The sequence below is a fragment of the Phoenix dactylifera genome, chromosome 3 (assembly GCF_051530095.1).
Source record: "Phoenix dactylifera cultivar Ajwa chromosome 3, Ajwa_hap1_PhDact_Kaust_v1.1, whole genome shotgun sequence".
Taxonomy (NCBI): Eukaryota; Viridiplantae; Streptophyta; class Magnoliopsida; order Arecales; family Arecaceae; genus Phoenix; species Phoenix dactylifera.
Window position 1 is genome coordinate 1594129 of NC_143192.1, and position 22810 is coordinate 1616938.

At 33.2% G+C, this 22810-nt stretch overlaps 1 protein-coding gene and 1 long non-coding RNA gene across 2 annotated transcripts; both read left to right on the top strand.

Moving 5' to 3' along the window:
- The first annotated feature begins 3081 nt into the window (after nucleotides 1-3081).
- On the top strand, nucleotides 3082-5357 carry LOC103714550 (transcription factor EAT1-like). Its single transcript, XM_008801835.4, has 3 exons — nucleotides 3082-4155; nucleotides 4706-5125; nucleotides 5256-5357. The coding sequence occupies exons 1-3, from the start codon at nucleotides 3193-3195 to the stop codon at nucleotides 5355-5357; spliced, it is 1485 nt and encodes a 494-aa protein (XP_008800057.3). The 5' UTR covers nucleotides 3082-3192.
- A 5929-nt stretch (nucleotides 5358-11286) lies between these two features.
- On the top strand, nucleotides 11287-21157 carry LOC120104491 (uncharacterized). The gene is made up of 7 exons (XR_016400059.1): nucleotides 11287-11407; nucleotides 11468-11535; nucleotides 11893-11934; nucleotides 12301-12358; nucleotides 12717-12819; nucleotides 17159-17206; nucleotides 20774-21157. It is a non-coding gene; the product is annotated as an uncharacterized LOC120104491 (long non-coding RNA).
- The last annotated feature ends 1653 nt before the right edge of the window (nucleotides 21158-22810 follow it).

The following is a 22810-nucleotide window of genomic DNA, read 5'->3' on the forward strand; positions in this document are numbered from 1 at the left end:
AATAATAGAAATGAATCAAAATAATAAATATAATGACTAAGAGAGTCAATAGAATAGCTGGGTTAATTAAATAAATAACCAACTGTTTGGCTTGAAGGAATCATAAGAACTGAAAATAAGTCAAAATAACAAACATAAAATTTAGCTTAGCTTTGGTACCATATTAATTAACTAATTGACACAAAATCTTAATCTCTTAGGTAAAGGGTCAATAATATATATAAAACTTTAAACAAACCCTTGCATTTGCTATTGATTTATGAAACTAAGAAGCCCATTAGCAAAGTAGCTAGTTATGGCATAATTGCTTGAACCTTTAGCCCTCACAAGTTTACATTTTAATGTGCATGCACTTTCATCAAATGCTTTATGGAAGAACACACATTATACTAGCTAGTAGTTTGTTTGTTTTGCAAGTTCCAGTCACTCAACCATTTTAGTTAGATGAAAATCCCTACTAGCAACTGTTAATCAAAGAAGATCATTATGTGGTTAATGAAATCACCATGTTAATGATAAAACTACTTGGCAGTATCATAACAATGGAACAATTGAGACAAAGGGACAAGTAAGAGACACAACCACCTTGCCTCCTACAAATCATTCACTTTGTTTTCTCCAACATGTCTCAACTTACAAGAAATGTGGTTTGTGGCTTTGAGCACATTTGTAGAGCCCAGGACATCTTTCCATCTAAAGGTCATGATTACAGCTTCATTAAGAAGCATCAAAAAACTATATTGAGAGACCTTTTACAATACTATATATCAATGTGTGTGCGTGTCATGTGGGTGAAAAGATAGTAGTGACGGTTATGAACAATACTGCTAAAGATAACAATGATATACTCATCTGTTGGTTATGAACAATTCTAAAATAAAGATTTCTCCCAAAATTCCTTGTCTCCACAAAAAATCTTACCCTAATTCTTTTCAATAATGCTGTTGGAAGATAAGGCACCAAATTAAAGAGGTTTGAACTTCCAAGCATGAGAGTTTTTTGTTGTCCAAATTGAAAATAAGGCTTGCTAGGGCTAGTAGAAAGATGCCACACAGTATTATTCTCAGAAAGTGGATCATGTAACAATTCTTTGTCTCCCAACATTGGTTGCTTGGCCTTCTAGAATGAGGCAAGCCAATTAGGCTAACTTTGTACTCCTGCCAAAAGGCCAGATTGCAAGTTTATGAAACCATGGGCAAGCAAGATAGTATAACTTTACACGTATAGGTTTAGCAACCATTTTAGCAACTAACAACACAATATTGTACGTATCCATATATGTCATGCTTTCTCACTATTCTAAGATCAATGCATCTCCGAATTTAGTTTCCCTCTCATCGGAATTAAGTATTCTTATCTTTTACTTATGAAGCTTAAATTGCATTTTCTTATGAGGTATTAGGTGGTTATACATTATTTTAGTTCTTTGTCATTGTTAGATATATACATTAATGGTTATGAGGAGAGTAAGGTGAGAGGCATGGCTTGCGTTTCCCAACTTCCCATGGGAGGAATAACAGCAAAGATGCCAAGTAAAAAGAGTGTGGGTTTGGAGTGTTTCCTATGTGGTTGGTAATAACCATGTGATATTCCCTCACTTTGACCTAAGGTTCAATGGCAAATGGATGAGATTGGAAATTGTATTAAGAAAGTTTTAGTAATAGCATCCTTAAGCTTAAATAATTTTTTCCTCTCACCTGCTTTTTGTGACAGCCTTCTAATTATCCAAAACAAGTCCAAGTGGTTACTAATTACCCCCATATTTGTTCATTATAATTCTCATTTTCTCCACCATGGAGTAGAAACTAGCTCATGAGGTTAGTTTGGGCTATCCATTTGCATGCGCATGATCAATATTTGTGGGCCTTACCAAGGTTTTGGTACTCTGTGGAACAATGATCACAATTTTTGAGAGAATTATCATAATACCCTCCGAATTTGAAACAAAACAAAGCCAAACTTAAAGACTTGCCTTCTAAATTTACAATTAGGTAAAAGCCACTATTGTAGAAAATAATAAATTGGCAATTGTAACATGGTGTTATATTTGCGTTTATTAGTTTTATTTGTTTTTAATATGCTAAAATGTTCTCTGAAACTATTCTATTTGGTTTGCATTATTAAGTCATTCTAATAGTTGCGTAATTCTAATTTAACTTTATGCTGGTTCAGCACAATTTAAAACCTTAGAGCAAATGTTATAGCAAAACTCAAAGTTAATTGCATAAATGAAATTCTATGTTATGAAAGAGGTTTAAGCGAATAATTAGGCTAACCGAAAAAATTATTCACTTCAAAAATAGGGGTGCTTACTGCACCATAAAAAAGTGGTGCTAAATATACGTAAAAATGTAGGTGAAGGGCCATTACATGGTGCAAACTACAGCTTTCATCGAGCAACACTTAAATATTAGTACGTGATCTACATGGCTGCAGTTAGGATATGCAATGCACAATAACTTTCTTACCTATACTTCTAGGCACAACCACAAATATATTAAAGATTGTATAATTATGGAATATATATATATATATATATATAAATACATATATATATATGTATGTATGTATGTATGTATGTATGTATGTAAATTGAGGATATTTTGGTCATTAAGGGGCAATGTAAATTGTTGTGTGATTTGGTGATTAATATATGAAATCCGGGTGGTTGAGAAGGCCACCTTTCTTAAAGAGCAATGATAAAAGGAGAAAGAAGATATAAGAGAGTTTTGTGGGATGAAAAGAAACACAAGCGCTGCCAGGAATCCTATTCATCCCACTCACCATTAACAACTTCCATACGGCAAAGAAAATTGTGAGATTGCCTTCTCTGAACTCCCACCTTCCTCTTTCTTTCAGAGCCTATCCAGGAAGCAATACAAGAAGGAAAGCCCAACATCACTCACCATCACCTTCATCTTATTCTAAACCATTCCTCCTTCTCCCTTCCCACTGAGCCATCCAGTATTTGTCTCATGCTTTTGTGTTTACTTGCCTTTCTTAGCATCTTGGTCCTGTCATACAGCTTTGTGAAATGTACGTTAACATCTTTAGAACTAATTTGATTTTATGTTTGTTTTATTTTACATCTTGAGATGGTTGTTTGGCTACAATTTTAGTCTGTTTTTAACTAATGCAGATAAAGACCTATTGAACACAAAAAGAGGTCTCATTCCCATAAAGCTAGCGAAGATGTTCGACGAAAATAGCTACCTTGATCCACGCCATGATCCTAATCCTTTGCCAGCAACTTTGGTTGATAGCCCATCCCTAGCTCCCATATACAATAACAGCAATAGCAACAGCAACAACAATATCAACAACAACCTAGAAGACAATATTAGAATCTCCAACTTCTCTCTTGAGGACCTTTCCAACCCTAACAATCTCCCTTCAGATGAGACAGCCATCATTATGGGTCTCGACCACCTGCAGCACCAGCTTGGCTTCGACCTCGAGCAAGAGCTCCATAGCCATATGATTCAAGACACACCACCAATAGGGAGCACCAATATCTGGGACTCAACCATGCAGGCCATCCAAGACTCCACCATCCACCACCAACAAAACTATGAAGACCAGCAACAGCGTACTGCGGCGCAACAAAGTCTCCAAAGCTACGATGCCACACTGTACCCCGATCCACAATCACACATAGTTGCTCCTGACCTCCTCAACCTTCTAAAATTGCCGACCGTAGCTCCGGTGTTTCCATCGACCACCTCCATTTCCTTTAGCAACCCAAGCTTAAACCCTGGGAACATTCCATTGGATGTTTATAGTGAGCTCCCCGGGGCAGCCGTACCTGACAATGGGCCATTGCTTTATGACTCATCTCTACATTTGGGCTACCCAGCTCCTCAACCTCACTTGCTGAGAGACTTGTTCCATTCATTGCCACAAAATTATGGGCTATTCTGTGGGGTGGATGAGAGAGAGGCAATGGTAGGAGTTGGAGGAGGAATAGGAGGAGGGCATGTTTTCCAAGATATGGACGAGAGGCAGTTTGATAGTGCAGTGTTGGACTATAGGAGGGAGATGGGAGGGTTGGGTAAAGGGGGGGTGAAACCCAGTTTTGCCACTGAGAGGCAAAGAAGGGAGCAGTTGAACGAGAAGTACCAGGCTCTCAGGTTGCTAGTTCCAAACCCTACCAAGGTACAAGCTCTCTCTCTCTCTCTCTCCATCCCTATGTGGGTGTGTCTGTGTGCATTGATTGATTTCCTACGAAGTTCTAATTTTGTTCTCTTAGTAGTACTCATCTAAACCTATGGAGAAATCTAGTACACCATCAATCTTTTCCTTGTTTGTGAGGATTTACATGCTATTTAAAGTGTGCCTAAGTAGGTGAAACAGGCGCATGCATCCCTCTCTTGTTACTGATTTCATTGAATTTAGCTAGGAATTTTTGTACAATCTATGGTGGTTTTGATGTGTTCTCCTTGCAAGGCAAGCTAAAGAACCAATAAAAACACAGTAAAATTATCCTCTTGTCGCTTTTTCTAATATTACTCCAAAATTGTCCGCCCACTCCCACCAAGCTTGCACATGTATTAATTCAGACAAAAAACAAACTCTTATTTAAAGTAGACAATCATTCTTCTTTGATCTCTATTCAATAATGTTGATCTTGATAATATAAACTCCTTATCTTTGTTCTCCTGTTATACTTACGTAGTTGAATTAACGCTTGCACTTCTGTTTAAAGTCTGATAGAGCATCCATTGTGGGAGATGCGATCGAGTACATCAAGGAGCTCCTACGGACGGTTGAAGAGCTGAAACTACTAGTGGGGAAGAAGAGACATGGGAGGGAGAGGATAAAGATGATGAAAATGGAAGATGAGGGCACCGCCGACATGGAGAGTTCCTCTATGAGGCCTCTTAGAGATGACAATGATCACCCATTCAATGGGGCCTTAAGGAGTTCATGGCTTCAGCGAAGGTCCAAGGAGAGTATCGTTGATGTTCGTATCATTGATGATGAGGTGTACATTAAGCTAATTCAAAAGAAGAAGGCCAATTGCTTGCTTTATATCGCAGAAGTCCTTGACGAGCTTCAGCTTGAACTTATCCATGCTTCTGGTGGAAACATAGGAGATCACTACAGCTTCATATTCAATACAAAGGTCATAAATATTTTCTTTTCCTTTTTTAACAACACAAGATCATAATAATTTTCATCTTCAACTATATCAAAGTCCTTTCAGAGTCAATATACACTTGTGCGCTATTTCTTTTTCTCCATTTGCTATGCAGATTTGTGAAGGCTCTTCAACGTATGCTGGTGCAATAGCCAAGAAGGTCCTTGAAGTAGTGGATAGACAGCAACCAGTGCTAACGCTCCCTGCTAGCTTTTAGGGATTGAGTGAAATATGGCTTTGAAGCAAGGTTCCTCTGTGGATCTCCTTATTTGTTACCTCTGAGAATTAACGAGTGGCATGATAGCTCAGTGGAGGACAAAAGTCCATCCATGAGAGGTAGTTATTAGCTAGAGTCATTTCAATGGCAACCCAATCATGTTTTTCTAAGATTCCATAGTACTAACTATTTTCATCATAAATAATATAACTTTCAATATTTGAGACTTTTAATATTACATATTGGGATTATTTAGTTTACGACAAAAAAAAGTTGAAGTACACATTTTATAGGATTTGGATCAAATGATTTTGTCTTATAAAGCATGGGATACACATGCATTCAAACTTGGGTTGAAATAGAATATAATCAATACTTATATTTAGCTTGAAAAATAATAAGATAGGTTTGAACTCTTAATTCAGGTTTGGGCCTGTGTTTTCAATCTGACAAAGGAAGTGTTTGGTCAGATGAAGCTTTCTCCCTCTTTGTCATGAGAATTTTGAGAACAAGCAAGGACAGTAGATGAATATGTAAATCCGCAGACACAGTGAATGGCTAAGTTTCTAAAAGATTCTTTCCATCACAGGCCACAGACTTTTCTTCATTATTAGTGATTTGTTTTGTTTTATTCCATCATGATGAGTTAAAGCTAATGTCACAATATACAAATAAATGAGTTGCGTTATCTGTGTTCTCTGATACAGCTTACATACTCTATTCTAATTTCTAACAAGTAGTATCTGCATTATTATTAAGTGAATGTATCTTCAATCCTTATGAAAGAATGATCACATATGCTACTCGTTTCAATTTTAGAAGATCCACAAAACTTTTTTTTTTTTTGAAAAGAATTGTGCAAGAGCTCTTTCCAATTTTATTAGGAAAGAAGAAACAAAACAACAGTTATCCAAAACTAACTGAAATTGGACCATTACATCAGAAAGAAATCATAACTCAGAATTCATATTTTTCATAAAGAGGAATACATATTTTTCGTATGAGAACATTAAAGGACAAACATACATGGTTCATTTCTCAATCAACAAGTTCATAGTTAAAATGCACATGAGAAATTAGTCATCATGTTTTCCTTGAGAACTAGGATTGCTGGAAACCTAGTCTAATATTGGACTGATGGCAGATCAAACCCGTATCTTTCATATCAATGCAAGTTAACTTTACCAACTCTGCCAGTTCGCACCCTTGTGTGTCATTAATTATCATATCTTCAAACAAAATTAGATACATACTAGAGCTATGGCTTTTTAGGGACAATCCTTATGCTTCTGTAACAACCGAGGACCTCACCTAAAAAAGCTAGTCGGAAGATATTCTTTGGGTTCCTTAATCCTATATAAGTACCCAAAATTTTTTTTGGCGAATAACTGATATGGGACTAAACGCATTCCTGTGCAGGTCCTCATATACTTCTTCTGTTTAAACTCTAACATCTTCATCATGCTAAGGGTCTAAATGCATTCAAATCTAATCACAAGCACCACGATTGGCCGTGGTTAGGCTTAATGAGCTCGTGTTGCAGTGTCCCCTAGTCTAAATAGGCTATTAACCTGGTTTGCTCTGATATCATTTGTAATAACCTAAAATCTTACCCAAAAAAGTTAGCTAAAAGATATTTTTGTATTTCTTAGTCCTGTATAAGTACTCAAGTCTCTTCAACAAATAACCAATGTGAGACCAAATACACGCTCTCACAAGTCCTCATCCTTTGCATCCTAGTTAGATTATTCACAACTTATTCAAACATGGGATACACAATAAAGAAAAATTCTCCTCCATTATACAAATAAAATCACCTCAAAATCTCAAAAATTTGTCTACTCTACCAAAAGCCGGGGTTGTGCATCCAATTATTTCCTTGTAATGCAATTACACTAACGATATAAACTAAGCTATATTTCATGGTTGTCACTTCTATCCTAAACAACCACTTTTTTTTATGACCTTCCAAATGTAAATGATTTCTATAAAGCGACTAAACTATGCTTTGTTATATTGTATTTTATGTAGTGACTAGCTTTTCCTATAACTTGTCTGTATAGGGCATGCAACTGCTCAAAAACAGAATACTTAACCCTACTGATTTTTGCAAGGCAACAAAAAATATCATTTTACACCAAAAAGAAAAAAAGTAATCCTGATGGTTCAAAAATGAAAAGAATCTTAGTTATACAAACTTCACTTCAAAGCTTCCATTTTTTCCTAGCAAAGTGAGTTGTTCGAGGATTATAACAATCTCTATGAAATTTGAAAAATAATTTTGAACTTTGCATAGACATGGCATGTGAAGGCAGATGGCTTCTTAATGAAAAAAAAATGCCTTAATGTTTTTCCTCACAAGAATCTTTATAGATTTTGAAAGGTGGTAGCTAAGACTTTAGGTTATCCAAGGATGATTTCATATGTAGAACTTCCATAGGGAAACTTGATGGACATAAATTTCCAAAAGATCATTTTTTCACTTCTTTCTTTCTTTTCTTTTTTGACAAAAATGGAATCCTAACTCGTTTCATCAAATAAAATATATAAAATAGTTCAACAGAACTAGAAAATCCAAAAGAAAACACTAAATATATATTACATTCAGGATGTGACTAGAATTGGAATGGATTGGAATGAAAATTGTAATGGCCATATACCTTAATGTGTTTAGTTTATGACAAAAATTGGAATCAGAATAGGATTTGAATACCTGAGCAGAATCATTATTGGATTTTGGGAGATTGGGGCATTCCATTCTCTTTTGGAATCAGAATGGAAATGGAACTTCCACCAACCAAATGGCTAGAATAGAAGTCACTTATTCTTATTCCCATTCCAGACCCAACTCCTCCCAACCAATTATGCCCTCAGTATCAACTAAACTTGCTAAATAAATCTAAGCCTTTTTCTTTGAAGTAGTTCTAGTCCAATCCGCAAGGAGAAATTTGATATCTCCAACAATTTGATAGAGGGAATGTTGCTTGCTAGAAAGAACTCATGCACCTTTCCAACCGAACTGCAACATAAAAGTAAAGCCACCATATACAAAACTCTTTACCAACATAAATGCTTTTCTCTTTTAGACTCAACAAGTTTTTAGAGCCAATGATAGCAATAAGTTATAGTAAGTTTCAATTATGATATCACCATACATAGACAAAAAATTCAGTTTTATGGCCATTTAGTGAGAAATAAGTAAATATAAATATAATACTAAAATAAAAAATTGATACTAATAAGAAATTGATTTTTAATATTTGATTGCATCTTATTTCTTAATATATCGTATTATCTAATAAGAAATTAAGGTCCATCTTTCAAGTTGGCAGCGATTTCATGTTTAGACCCTAGTAACAAAGGATTTTATACCCGGTCCTTGAATTTTATGCTCATTCAGTGTCTAGTCTTGGCTTATAGGAAGTATTCAAAAAGGTCCAACACAGGCTAAGGAATTCATCCAAGCAAATATCACTCAATTGTCTTTAATAGTCAATGAAAACTAGGTCTCCAATATAGCAGTTTTTGCGCTCTCTAGGGTTATTCATTTCATCTGGGAGCCCCTACCTCTTGGTTTCCTCAAGATCAATATTGGAGACAGTGTCTTGGATGATGCTACAAATAGGGGTGCTTGATTGTCTTCCATGACTCAGTATTACTAGTAGCTGGTGGGTGCCATCTCCATTATTGTTCAGTGACTTTGGCACAACTAAGAGGAACCTAAGAAGGTCCGTCACTATACTCAAATCTCCCAACATTATTTTAGAAGGGGGCTCTAAAATGTGGCGCACCCTATCTTGGAGGACTCGAGAAAAATGAGTTCGATGCTAACAATACTACAGATTGAGTAGCATCCCATATGGTAAAACATATAGGATTGATGATCTAGGAGTTAAACTATGTGGCACTATCTTAACTCAAGGATTTAGTGTACTCTGACGCTATGAGTTACATTTATATTAGGGCCGTGTAATCATGCCATCCTATCAAAAATAAAAAAACACAATATATATAAGGGGAAAGTTTTAGTTACAAAATATGTTTCTAAAAGATTCTACCACCTACTTCTTAGACAAATGTATCCTTTTCCTTAGAGTTTGCAATGGAACTTGAATCCACTACATAAGGGAACATCTTAATTTTTCCTAAAAAGTAAATAGATAGTATTTTTAGTTAGATATTTTGGAATTAAAACTTTTCCATTATATATAATTAGTTTAGGTCCCCTTGCAAATCCTAGTATGTTTTTAGAGAAGGGGTGCCCATCTTTAGGATGATTCAATATCTTCAAAATGTATTATAGATTTTTAATATTTTTATCATTTTAAAAAGAGTGGTTGCTTAAGAACTAAGTAAAATATATTTTTGTCCATAAGGTAGACAAGCAGAGCCTTCTAGACAGATATTTTGAATTAAAGCTTTCCCCTTTTATATTTTGGTTCAAGTCCTCAAACCCAAATATGCTTCTAAAGAAGAAGTAGCCATCTTTGGAGGATGTAACGTTTTCATAATATATTATAGATTTTTAGTATATTTATAATTTAAAAATAGAGGTTGCTTAAGAATTTAGCAAAAATATTTTTGTCCAAAAACAGATAGTGGAGTCTTTTAGAAAAATATTTTGAAACTAAAATTTTCCCTTATATCTTCAAAGTATAGAATATATTTTTAATTTTTTAATCATCTTAGAAATAGTAGTTGCTTAAGAATTAAGCAAAGAATATTTTTTCCCAAAAGTTAGATAGGCATAGTCTTCTATAAAGATATTTTGAAATTAAAACTTTACACACACACACACACACACACACACACACACACACACACACACACACACACACATATATATATAAGGTTCAAGTCTCCTAGCAAATCTAAACATGCTCTTAAAGGGTTGCCATCTTTAGGAGGAATCAATATTTTCAAAATACAACGTATTTATAGTTTTGTACTTGAGAGTTGCTTAAGAAATAAGCAAAGGATACTTTTGTCCATAATGGAGATGGCAAAGTTTCTAGTATGTTGAAACTAAAATTTTTCCATTGTATCTTCATAATATATTATAATTTTATTTTTATGATTTTAAAAATATAGGTTTCTTAAGAATTAAGCGAAAGATATTTCTGATCAAAAGGTAGAGAAATGGGGCCTTTCGGAAAAATAATTTGAAATTAAAACTTTTTTTGTACATATATTGGGTTGAAGTTCTCTAGCCAAATCAAATATATTTATGGATTTCCACCTTTATAAGGATCCAAAATTTTTAGAATATTTTTTATTTTTATGATTTTAAAAGTAGCGGTTGCTTGAGGATTAAATGAAGGATATTTTTGTTCAAAAGTTAGATAAATGGAGCCTTCTATAAAGATAATTTGAAATTAAAAATTTTCTCTTATATATATTAGATTCAAGTCCCCTAGCCAAATCAAATATGCTTTTTTTTAAAAAAAGGTGGCCATATTTATGAGGATTCAATGTTTTTAGAATATAGTATCAATTCTTAATTACTTTATAATTTGAAAATAGAGGTGTTTAAGAAATAATCGAAGGGTATTTTTGTCCAAAGTGTTGGTTTTCTAGAAAAATATTTTGAAACTTTTTTTTCTTTATATATACATAGGGTTCAAGTCCCTTTGCAAATCCTAAGTTGCTCTTTGGGGGGCAGCCATCTCTAGAAAAGGATTGAGCATCTTTGAGAAAGATTTGATCATTATTAGGTATGATCTATTGCTTATTTTCTATTTTATCTATTTCCATGAACAATCCTAATGCATTTGATTATGTGTTCATGTGGTATCAGAGTCGGATTGATCTCCTTTTCTAACAGTTCTGAAACCCTAATATTCATCCTTAGGTATGATTTATACTTATTCTCCATTTTATGTATTTTTTTGAGTAATCCAAGTGTATACGATTATGCTTTCATGTGGTAGCAGAGTTGGATTGATCTTCTTTTATAACAATTCTAAAACCCTAATATTGATCCTAATCAATTTGTTATTAGACAGAAAGTGAGATCATCTTTGGAAACGGATGTGATATTTTCAAGAAAGGTTAGTCATTTATAGATACAATTTGTTCTCTATTCTCTTTATCCCTAATCAAATTTCTAGTTGGATGGAAAGGGCTAACATCCTTAGCGGTGGAATCTACATCTTTACAAAGGATTAATCGACCTCTAGTAAGATTTGTTCCTTATTCTCTTTATCCCATATATCTTGATGAAAGATCTCGATTCAAATGTTTGCACTTTCATGTGGTATAGAGTCGGATTAATCATTTTTCTTTCAACTTGTAAAAGCTTAACCCCAATCAAATCTGTTATTGGATAAAAAGGGGAACCATCCTTTATAGTGGATTCAACATCTTCAAGAAGGATAAGTTGTTCTTAAGTATGATTTGTTCAATATTGTCTCTATCCTCTGCATTTCTATAAGGATCTTGATGTGTGTGATTATGCTTTCACAAGATTTTAGAGTTGGATTAACCCTTCATTTCTCTAAATTTTAAGACCCTAATCAAATTTGTTGTTGGACAGAAAGCAGAACCAGCATCTTCAGAAAGGATTGGTTCTTTTCAAGTATGATTTGTTCCCTATTTTCTTTTCCCCATACATCATCACAAGACATCTTGGTTTATGTGATCATGCTTTCACCTAGTATCAAAGTTGGATTGATCGTCCTTTTTTTGAATTGTAAAATTTTAACCTTCATCAAATTTGTTTTTAAATAGGAATGAAAACCATTGTTAATAATAGAATCAACATCTTCAGAAAAGATTGGTTGATTATCCTTTGGTATTATTAGTTCCCTATTTTTCCTATCCTATGCATCTTTGGAAGATCTTGTTGTATATAATTATGCTTTCATGTGGTATTAGAATCTGATTGATCCTTTTTTCTCTAAGTTTTAAATCTCTAACTCTGATTAAATTTATTGTTGAACAGAAAGGGAATCATCCTTAGTAGTCCCTCAACATCTTTAGAAAGGAATAGTCATCCTCAGGTACAATTTCTTTGCTATCTTCTCTATTATATGCATCTCCATAAATAATCTAGGAATATAGAATTATTCTACTATACAATACTAAAGTTAGATTGATTATTCCTTTTATTTTAGTCATAAAACTTTAGTTCTAATCAAACTTGTTGGATAAAAAGGGTTACCATTCTTGTTAGTAGATTTTACATCTTTAGAGAGGATCATTTATCATCATGCATGATTCACTTCCTCTTCATATTGCCTTAAGTATCTCCATGAATGATTTAGATATATCCAGTTAAGCTTTATATATGTGGCATGAAAATAGGATTTGTTAATGATCATGTATCAAAATTGAATTTATTCCTCCTTTTTTCTGTAGTTGCAAAATCTTCAAACTAACCCAAATCAAGTTTGTTGCTGAACAAAAAGAGTGTCAATAGTAGATCCAATATCTTCAAGGAAAAAAAATTGGTCGCTCTAAGGTACACTATGTTCTCTGTTCTTTATATCCTATGCATATCCATGAACTATTCTAGTATTTACATGAAAATGAAATTGACAATTCACATGATCAACTATTATGTTAGAAGAATCAAGATTTTATCTATTACTTTAGATGTCATCGCCCCCTTCTTTATTATTATTATTTTCTATTAGAATCAAGTTTCGATTTTAATCAAAGATGAAATTATATGTCCCTTAGGTTTAATTTTTGCTTCTACTAATCAGTGCCCTAAGAAAATATAGTTTTTATTTTCAATCTATGTAAATCCTCATTGTGTAATGGCCCCAAACATTTCCTTAGCTACCTAGGATAAATCTTTGATTCCAAGGATTCTTTCGGTTCTTTGTTTTGTTTTGATTTTGTGTTTTAATTCTTGGATTTAGTTCATATTTTTCCTTGAGTTTGATGTCATAACAAGATTAAAATTCAGATTATGCATTTCTTAAGAAAATTGAGTAGTCACCACTAATCATCGACTTACTAATTATGGATTTGCCAGTGGTGGGCTTGTCCCACTACTGCTAGTGGTCAGCAATGGTGGGCTTGTCCCACTACTGCTACTGTAGATTGAGTTGGATTTCAAGTATTGCTTTTAGAGATGCGACGCGATACATATATGAAATTAATTGTATAAGTATTGTTCTCAATTTTCATTATGCTTATTAAGGCATTTAGATTCATTAAGACTGTTACCCATGTCAGTCTTAGTGAGATTTTGAGAAACTTTGAGGTATTTCCTATAATTCAATTTTATCCATCTTCGGGTTGTTTTGTAATGAAGATTTTTCTCCACCGATCTTTAATTAATAACATATAGTATTTTGTATCACATTTGTTTTAAGCTTGTTTATCATGAAAGTAGAACTATTTCTTTACAATATTGTACCAATCAATCATATAGAGCTTGATTAGTATGTTCTCGTAAAGGTTGCCACTAGTTAAGTATATTAGGACCTTTTTGAGTAACAAACTTCTATATGTTATATTTTGTATTATTTTTATGGCCAACTATGGCTAATAAGGATGACCATGTTGGAGTTTAGGTCATAAAGGCATCACTACAGCTATCGTAGCATATTAATGCAATGCAGTTCTTCCTATTATTAAATATCTACATGTTTTTGTTGTCAAAAATGGTCAAAATATATTTCAAATTGCTTGATTTGATTTGCATGCAACTAATGTAGATTAGAGGATGTCTAGACACTTACACATGTACGGGTTATAGCTTTTTGCTTCCAAATAAAATTAATATAAGCTATGAGTTTGTTGGTAACAAAAAGTAAAGTTGATATTAGTTTTGTAATTGGTCTAATTTATATTTATTCATGGCTAAACCAAGAGAATTCCCCTAGTGCTTATCAATTAGTGAACATATGACTAAATTTATATTTTAACTTAAGTTTCAAATAAACGGACTCATATTTGATTTTAAGAGGAAAAAATTTAGATTCGGTTTATTAGCATGGTGGGTCATCTTCATTCAAAACATGATTTTGCCTAGTTTGATAATGTAATGGTTAGTTTATTTTCTAAAGATTGAGTTTGTCTATTTTGATGACTTGGAGGTAGATTTTGCTCTTAACTTGAAATTTACATAGTTGATTATTATGGAATGTTCTAAAATATAAATTTCCCAGTTTAATGATGCGGAGGTTAATTTTGTTTTGTTTGAAGACTAAACTTAGTGTTTGCATGAACATGGTTAAAGAACTAACCATAGTTTTGCATAGGGTGGACTTGGACGATCAAGCTTGTGTTCATGCGGTTAAACTTGGTTGGACTCAATGGACTAAATCTAAATGTATCTAGAAGAGGGTCATTAGAGAGGTTCCAGGCATCAAGCTAGTAGTCATTTCAACCATTCCATAAATTTGAAAGATAGTTTTAGATGACTACATTCATACTTTAGACTAGTTTAGAAAGACATTCAATTTGAATTTCAACTTTATAGGGGTTTGGGTATTCTTTGGATGATAGATTTAGATTCAATATAATTACTATATCAGATCCAATTTAAATCGGCATGGTTAGAAGGCATGTAAATGAAAATCTGTTTTTCATTTAGGTGGCATGTTTAGACTCGTTTTTGATATAAGGAGCTTTTGTTTAGAAATAGATACTAGAACATAGGATCAAATAATTAAAAAAAAGCTCAATTAGTTGAGCCTAATACTTAAAATTTCAAACATTGTAACTTGGAATCACTTGGTTCTTTAAACCAAGCTTGACATGTACAAATTTTTAGATCTTTGTGTGCGCTTTTGCATTAATTATGAGAAAAAAATTTTGTATTCATTTTAAAATTAAGGTAATTAGGCCCATAAAATACTTAAATATTTTGATTAAACTTTAGAATATGTGTCTAATGGCCTGTTTTGTATTACACAGATTTTAATTGGGCTTACAAGTCCTTTTTATGCACCTTGCCAAATAGAATGTTTCAAAGTCATCCTAGTTTAAATTTGGTTGTTAGCTAAAGATATTCTGGACTTGAAGGTTGATTTGTTGAATATATGCAAAGGATGAACTCCAGTAGTTCTATGTCAAACATATGAGAGGGACACCTGTAGCTAAATATCACTAGACATAGTAGCTAAAACCTAATTGGGTAGAAACTCATGTTTTGAGGTTTGAATACTAACTAAATCCTAAAGCTTTTGATTCTTTAGTCAGATTTCACCACTTAATGTGTCAATTTATTGTTAGCCATTTGCAAAATCTTGGTTTGGAATTGGAAACTTTGTTTTGGAATAAGCCTATTCAGTAATTCATTCTTGGGGATTGATGTCTGAAGCTTCATTGTCTTAAACTTGAAACTTGATGCTTATGTTGTCCAATGCCCACGCCATGACTCATTGTATAAAATTTGAAACCTGGATATGTTTCAGATCAAGCATGAAGTATATGATCTTAATTCTCATCTTCTAAATCCTGAATTCAAGTTATTTGAAACCTCAATCGTGCTAACTTGAAACTTAAGATATAATACCTGATTTTTTGGTTTTAAGCTTGAAACTTGAATCTTATTTTATGAACCATGAAGTTTTTGGGAACTCATTTTCTAGATTTTGAAAAGTGGAAGACTATCGTCTGAAAGCTAAAAGTTGCAATTTGAAGTCATGTTATATTAAACCTGATGTATAGTTATTAGCATTATTTTTTCAAGTTCAAAATTCAAAACTTGAAACAATAATATTTAGTACTCAGTGCTTTATTATTAATATCTAGAACTCAAACCTTTATTCTTCAACTCCCAAAAATCAAAACTTCATTTGCTGAAACTTTAGCTTTGAATATAATGCTTTTCAAATTTAATGAATTAGATCCAAATTCTCTAGTTTAAATCTGAAATCAGATTATTTGAAACCTCAAATGTGATTCCTAGACCTTGGAGGCATACGACCTGAATTCTCATATTGTAATTTAGAATCTAAAGCCATTTTTTTGAGTTGTGAACCAAAAATTCCTTGCTCAATACTTGAAGTGAAAACTTGATTCTTGAGATTTTGTCATATGAAAACCTGAACTTTGGTTTTGAATTATCAACAATAAAGTAATTCTAAATCTAGAAATCGAGACCTTATCATTTGACACCTCGAACTTGGCTAGAAACTTAAAAAAGGTGATCTCTCTTTTTCTTAATCCATTTTAGTTCATGGACTTTGAATTATGAGGGGAAGGGCGTGATGTGTGGCAGCATTCCGTCCTGCCCCTAACAAAGCCTACATACCCTTTATATTTTCCATCAGAAGAGTCCTCAATCTAATCTCCCATGACAACACATTATGACTTTTAATTTGCATAAATATTTGTCTTGGCCGTAAAGTAATTGATTCTATAAGAATTGAGGTGTCAAAAGGAAATTCCAAATTTCCATAAGTTTAAATCCCAGAAGATTTTTGGGATTAAAATCCTAAAGCAGCACTGTTTTATGGTAATTGACTTGTAAATTATCAAGGCTACTTTAAAATAAACATGAAATACTAGGGAGACTATGGCAAAGTTTTCTTGAATTTTAGTATTAACTAATCTCATCATCAAGAGTTAATCATAAATGGATAAGAGAATAAGAATTATAAATCATGAGTATATGAGCCTAGGTTAAGGGACTAGGTGAAACCTCAAGACCATTTAATTTATACTTTTGACATGGGTTCAGTAATAACATAGGTGCGTGCTCGTAAATATGACATTATTGTTCTTTCAGTTTGCTGACTTATTTTTATTAAATGACTATTTGATTAAGAGATTAAATATATTATTTTATTTATATATATATAAACAAAAGATAATCGACCTCTCATATTTTGCAGTTGAGGTGCATAGCAAATTTTAAGGATTGTCCGATTTTGATATTTAAGGTATGTATGTTTTAATTCTTTTTTTTATTATTTTTGTTGTTTTATTTGCCAACGGTACATTTGTTATTGCATTGATAGATGAGCTTGTACTTTTATATATATAAGCAATAATATAGAACATCAGTACATCTTTAAAAATTTATGTCTTTAAAGTAAGCTTGCATATGGTATGTATTAGCATAAATTTCAAATAAGAGAAGAACAAGCTTTCTTGTTTTTGTACTATTAGTCATTTAAAATCTATAAGTTTAAATTGTAAGGAAAATAAGCATGCTAAGCACTTCAATAAGCCTTTTTCTTGAGTAAATAGTAATTTAATATGTCCAAGTATCAATGGTGCCTTGGAATATAAAATTCCATCACTAATTAGCTCTTTTATATCATATGAATGATCACATTTCTTCTTTAAGAGCTAGCACTCATTGACAAGATTAGGTCCCTATAACAATTTTCAAAGTGACTATTCATTTGATTTTGCAATACTTTATCTCTTTTGGTTTTCATCATAAATCTCAAAAATCTTTATCATCAATAACTTAAAATCTTCTTTCAATCAGTACTATTCAGAAATTTGTGAATTTAGTCATATAGGACATAATTGATTATGTAAATCGGATGTATATAGACAAGATGTAATAACTATCTCATTGAAATTGAGCTTTTCAATGAGGTGTTCTCAAAAGAAACACCAATTCTCTATTTAATAGAGAAAAGGACCACAAAAATAGAACTTTAGATATTGCCAATCCTCATTTTCTAGTGTTGGGGGTTTGGTAGTTTGTACCTCATCTTCTGGGATTCTAATCCCCAAAACTAAGGTGGGCAATGTTGTAACCATCCCACCAGTTACCTCCAAATTGATATGTAGAAAGTACTAGCCCTTCCACCATCACTCTTATGGAAATAAAGAATTGGGAAGGGAAATAGCAAGAGAAATAATTAGAGAAAAATACAGAGATACAAAAGAAAGGATTTTAACTTAGAAAATTTGGAGTGCACAAGGAATCAAATAGAGAACAAGGTATTCAAAAGAAAAGGAACATCCAATGATAGTTTCAAAGAAAAATTTGTGTGTGAGAGAGATTTAAGATAAAAGAGCTTTGAGAAAATGACCAAAAAATTTTCATCATCCAATTCTCTTAAGGGGAGGGAGATTTGCTTTTAGTTTGTTATATCATTATAAGATATACTTATGCAAAAAAACACATTTGATCTAGGCTAGAAATCCTTGAACTTAAGAGAAGAAAAATAGGGCCTAGAACATAGATACTGGACTTCTAGGTATGCTTTAGTTAGCTTCATCAATTAGTTTCAAGTAATCAACTTTGATGTTGGTGAGGTTTCTATCGATGCTAATGTAGAAGGCGTCGGTGCAACCCCTCTTGACTATGATTTTCTTTTTGAAAGTAGGATACTTGATCTTATCTCTTCTGAATTGCCAACCTTTAATAACTCTAGCATCTTTCATATCAAAGTGGTAGGTAGATCAGAAAAGTAGAAACATTCTAAGATTGTTAGAACATATAGTAAACTTAAGAAAAGCACATTTGCGATGGAAAGTGAAAGGGCCTTGGAGGAAGGTTTTCTTTCCTTATTGAGTGTGATACTTTCATGTTTGCTAAGACAACATCCTCATTTGATGCTCTATTTTTGAAGGAAGACATCATTAATTTATGATTTATCATCCAATAGTAGTCATAATTTTTTATTATGGCAATAAGGTAATAGATTGACAATACCTTCTTAAGTAAAGGTGGTTGACAACTTTCTCTTCTTGAGAAACTAGGTTGGAGAGGAGAAATGAATAAAATGCAGAAGAATTAAGAAGCATCTAAAAGCTTTAGGTGACGAGCTATGATGCTTAGCTTTTAACTTAGTCTTATTAATAGGGATTGATACTTTTCTATCCTTTATGTTAAGGACAAGAAGAGAAGAAATAGGTGAAGTGTAAGAGATATGGTTGCAAAACTAAGAACATAGATCAAATGGGCTAAACACCAAATGAACAAGAGCTGGTAGAGAATTTTTATTGAATGGTATTATATTTATGAACACAATAGAGATATCGATGAGTTGATATAAAAAATGTTCCTAAAGCTTATATTATTTGAGATAAATCTGGTCAGGTTAACCCAGCTTATTGAAATCTTTATGAGCGGCTCTTTTGAATATCGTATATGTATTAGTAGGAAACCTTATATTAGCACTGCCCATGCTCTTCACCCTTATGATCAGCTATTCTTTCAAACTTTGATGAGATAATATTAACTAATTGGACTTCTTATATAATAATATCTCATACTGATGGTGCTCGTTTAAGTAGATAGGGCTTTCTTTAAAGAATTGAGTATCCTAATCAAGAGTATGACAACTTTCTTCCACTGCTGCACTTTCAAAGTCTATTCTTTGACCTTGAGCATCGATGGGTCGGTGGTAGCCTCTATTTACCTCCTAATAACCTCTTCCTTCTATTCTCTCCCCTTGTCTATCTCCCTCTATTCTCGTACTGGAACCGATCTCAGATTCATTCTTTGGTGATGACATCTGGATACTATCTCATTAACATGAATATGACATATTCAATAAAAAGTTAGGTCATGTCTAGGGGTGCAATTGAGTTGAGTCTAGTCGAGTAGCTAGAGGCACGAGCTTGACTCGATTCAAGATATCGAGCTCAAAACTCGACTTGAGATAGATCGAGCCTTAATATCCTAGCTTGAACTCGACTCGATAAGAAAGCAATACTCGAGTTCAACTCGAATATCAACCAAGCCATACTCGAACTCAAGTTCGAGCTCAAATATTCAAGCCTTGGTCATAATTAAAAAAATATGGTTAAAAAATATAACATAATATTATAATTTAATATATTAAATTAATAATATATATTATAAATAAATATAATAATGTTAAAAATATATCTACTGAACTAGATTTGTGAACTCTTGAGCTGAGTATTTTGCTACTTGAGCTCGACTTGAAAACCTGTTCGTGCCACTCAAGCTCATCTCGAGCTTGATAATAGTCAAGCTGAGTCGAGCTCTAGCAGCTTGCGAGTTGCTTGGTTCATTTGCACCTCTGTTCAGATCAATCAACATGAACCTGTTAAGTCAAACCAAGACTTGCTTATCTTGGGATAGGTATGTGTTGTGATAGTGGTTGGGTTGTAGATTGCCATCTTTTATAATTGGCGTATAGATCATGGAAGCACTAGAGCAAGCAACATGTACCCTTTATGGAAACTTGAGGCTTCAAGCAGTAATGACTACAACCATGAAGGGAATGGATGTATAATTTCTCATGAAGTAGCATACACCTTATCGATACAAAATGTTGGTTCAGTCTTAGTAATCACAATAGCTTCAAGGAAGCTAAGATTGAGCACATAAAATTGTATTACCAATTTTGTCCTAGTATTTTTGGAGACTATTGTGTTTAGTGTTTTAAAAATTCAACTTTTAATAAGAATTATTATTCTATTGAAAAAATTATTATGCATCATATGCAAAAAATTATCTTGACCTTTTTTATCAAAAATCATATAATGATCTTTATTTTTCTTATAAGAACTAAAGAGGCCAATAAATGGGGAGCCAGCTGTCTGTGGTTGGAGGGGGACTTCATGATCATCCTGCCATTGTGTGATGGTGAATCCTCAAAAGTGCCTCACCAGTGCATCCTCGACCTTACAAGCATGAAGCTCTTTATCATTTCTGTCTGTAACTCTTGTACTATTAGCGAAGATCAAGGGGTGTCTTGATAGCTACCACAGGAGCCAACAATAAGTGCCTGGTTGAATGGACGCACAACTCTTCCTTAGCACTTTTATCTCGTTTGGGCAATATGTGTTGTATTTTTTGAAGATTGTAATTCTTGGGAGGTGTGGTTTCAGGACTTCCCCATACTCCACCAAAGAAAAAAAGAAACCAATAAACATCCATATGCAATTTGAGTCGGTCATTTTTGACAGGCCAAAATTAATTATTTACAATATATGTAGAAGATTATCAAGGCATATATCGAGGTGGGATTTTATAATTTTGTTAAACCTAAATATGATTGCTAATAAAAGGTACCAAATCAAGTTCGCAACACCTTTTACTTTATGGGATGAAATCTCCCAAATGCAGGATAATCGAGTTTTTAATTCAACTTATATACCTTTGAGGCAAGTTGGTTATCCAATTAATATTATGGTTCAAAGTTTCCACCTTCCCACTCTATCCTCATGTATGCCCTCTAGGGGTACCTTGATTTTTTAAGCCTATTTCTCTCAAACTGTATAATATTTGTTGGTAGCTCCCAACCAGCATTTAAAATTAATTTTGATGGAGCAATTTATGGAGATGGCTCTACTAGAGGGCAACATTCTAACCTGAGATTATAGTCGAGATATTTTGAACATGAAACTTGCAAAGCTATCAACAAATACTTATTGCTAATGGTCAAGTCACGTGCTACTTAAGAGGATTGCCACATTGCAACGAACATGCTTGTTGCTATGTGAATTTAGTTTTAGGAATACTCTATGACCATCATCCCTTAGATCATTGTCTCTCTCACTAAGAAGATTTAAAACACCCTTCTCATGGACATAAAGTTGGCTCTACTGTCTAGCATCTCATTTTGACCAACCTTTTGGATTATGCATCTTAATCATTGGAAGCTGCAGTGTTAAAGAATGCTAGGTATTACTAGCTGAGTTATGTGCTGCTTGGGAGGGATGCTATGTTTTATGCTAGATGAATTTGGTTGGAAAGAGATTCCATAACCAACATATCTTTGAACATTCTAAAAGGATCGTTGTTCATGGACATCAAGTCATATATGCAATCTTATATCTCATTTTGAGCTAGCCACCATGATGGAGAGGATAACGAATTGGCCAAATGGCTAGTTTACAATAACATTGCATATATAAAGTGCTGATTTCATCAATTTTTCTTAAATTAACTAGATTCTATCAACAAAAATGTGCAAACTAAGGAGATCATGGCTAAGAAAGGATGGGGTAGTCAAAGGATGTTGTATCCTCTATAACTACCTATCTAAAATTTGTAGTCACCTATTCCTCCATTATCCATTCGTCGAGCCATTGTGGAACTTGATCAAGAAAACGCTTGGTATCTTTGATAAATCTTCCAACCTCCTATATATATCAACTATTTGGCATCAGAAAAGAGGGTGCTAGCTAATATTGGAAATGGATGAATTAAGCTATGCTGGCTCTTTGTTCAAGCATCTAGAGGGAAAGGAATGCTTGAACCTTTCTTAATCACTCTTAAACTCCTCATGCAGTTCCTTCTCACGCTCTCTTGATCGTTAGAGATTGGAAAGTTTAATAGTAAAAACTTTAATACTTCTAAGAAGGCATATGGCTGCTCCTCTTCTTTGTTGTTTTACTAAGTTGATTGTCTAGTGGCCCTTAAGAAAGGTCTCAACACTTGTATGCTACTTTTTTTATATCTTTCTTCCTAATAAATCGGTGTGCTCCTACTCTCCAATTGAATCAAAATTTTCTAATTTGTTTCTATAGTAAATGCACATGGATAGTTTTGGTTATATTTTTCTTTAGATTTATCAAATCTTAGTTTTACTACTTTA

Bases quoted from the DNA above. Each gene is read 5' to 3' on its own strand.
- LOC103714550 (XM_008801835.4), top strand. From the start codon at position 3,193: ATGTTCGACGAAAATAGCTACCTTGATCCACGCCATGATCCTAATCCT. The intron at 4,156-4,705 runs GTACAAGCTCTC...TTCTGTTTAAAG, and splicing joins TAGTTCCAAACCCTACCAAG to TCTGATAGAGCATCCATTGT. The intron at 5,126-5,255 runs GTCATAAATATT...TTTGCTATGCAG, and splicing joins GCTTCATATTCAATACAAAG to ATTTGTGAAGGCTCTTCAAC.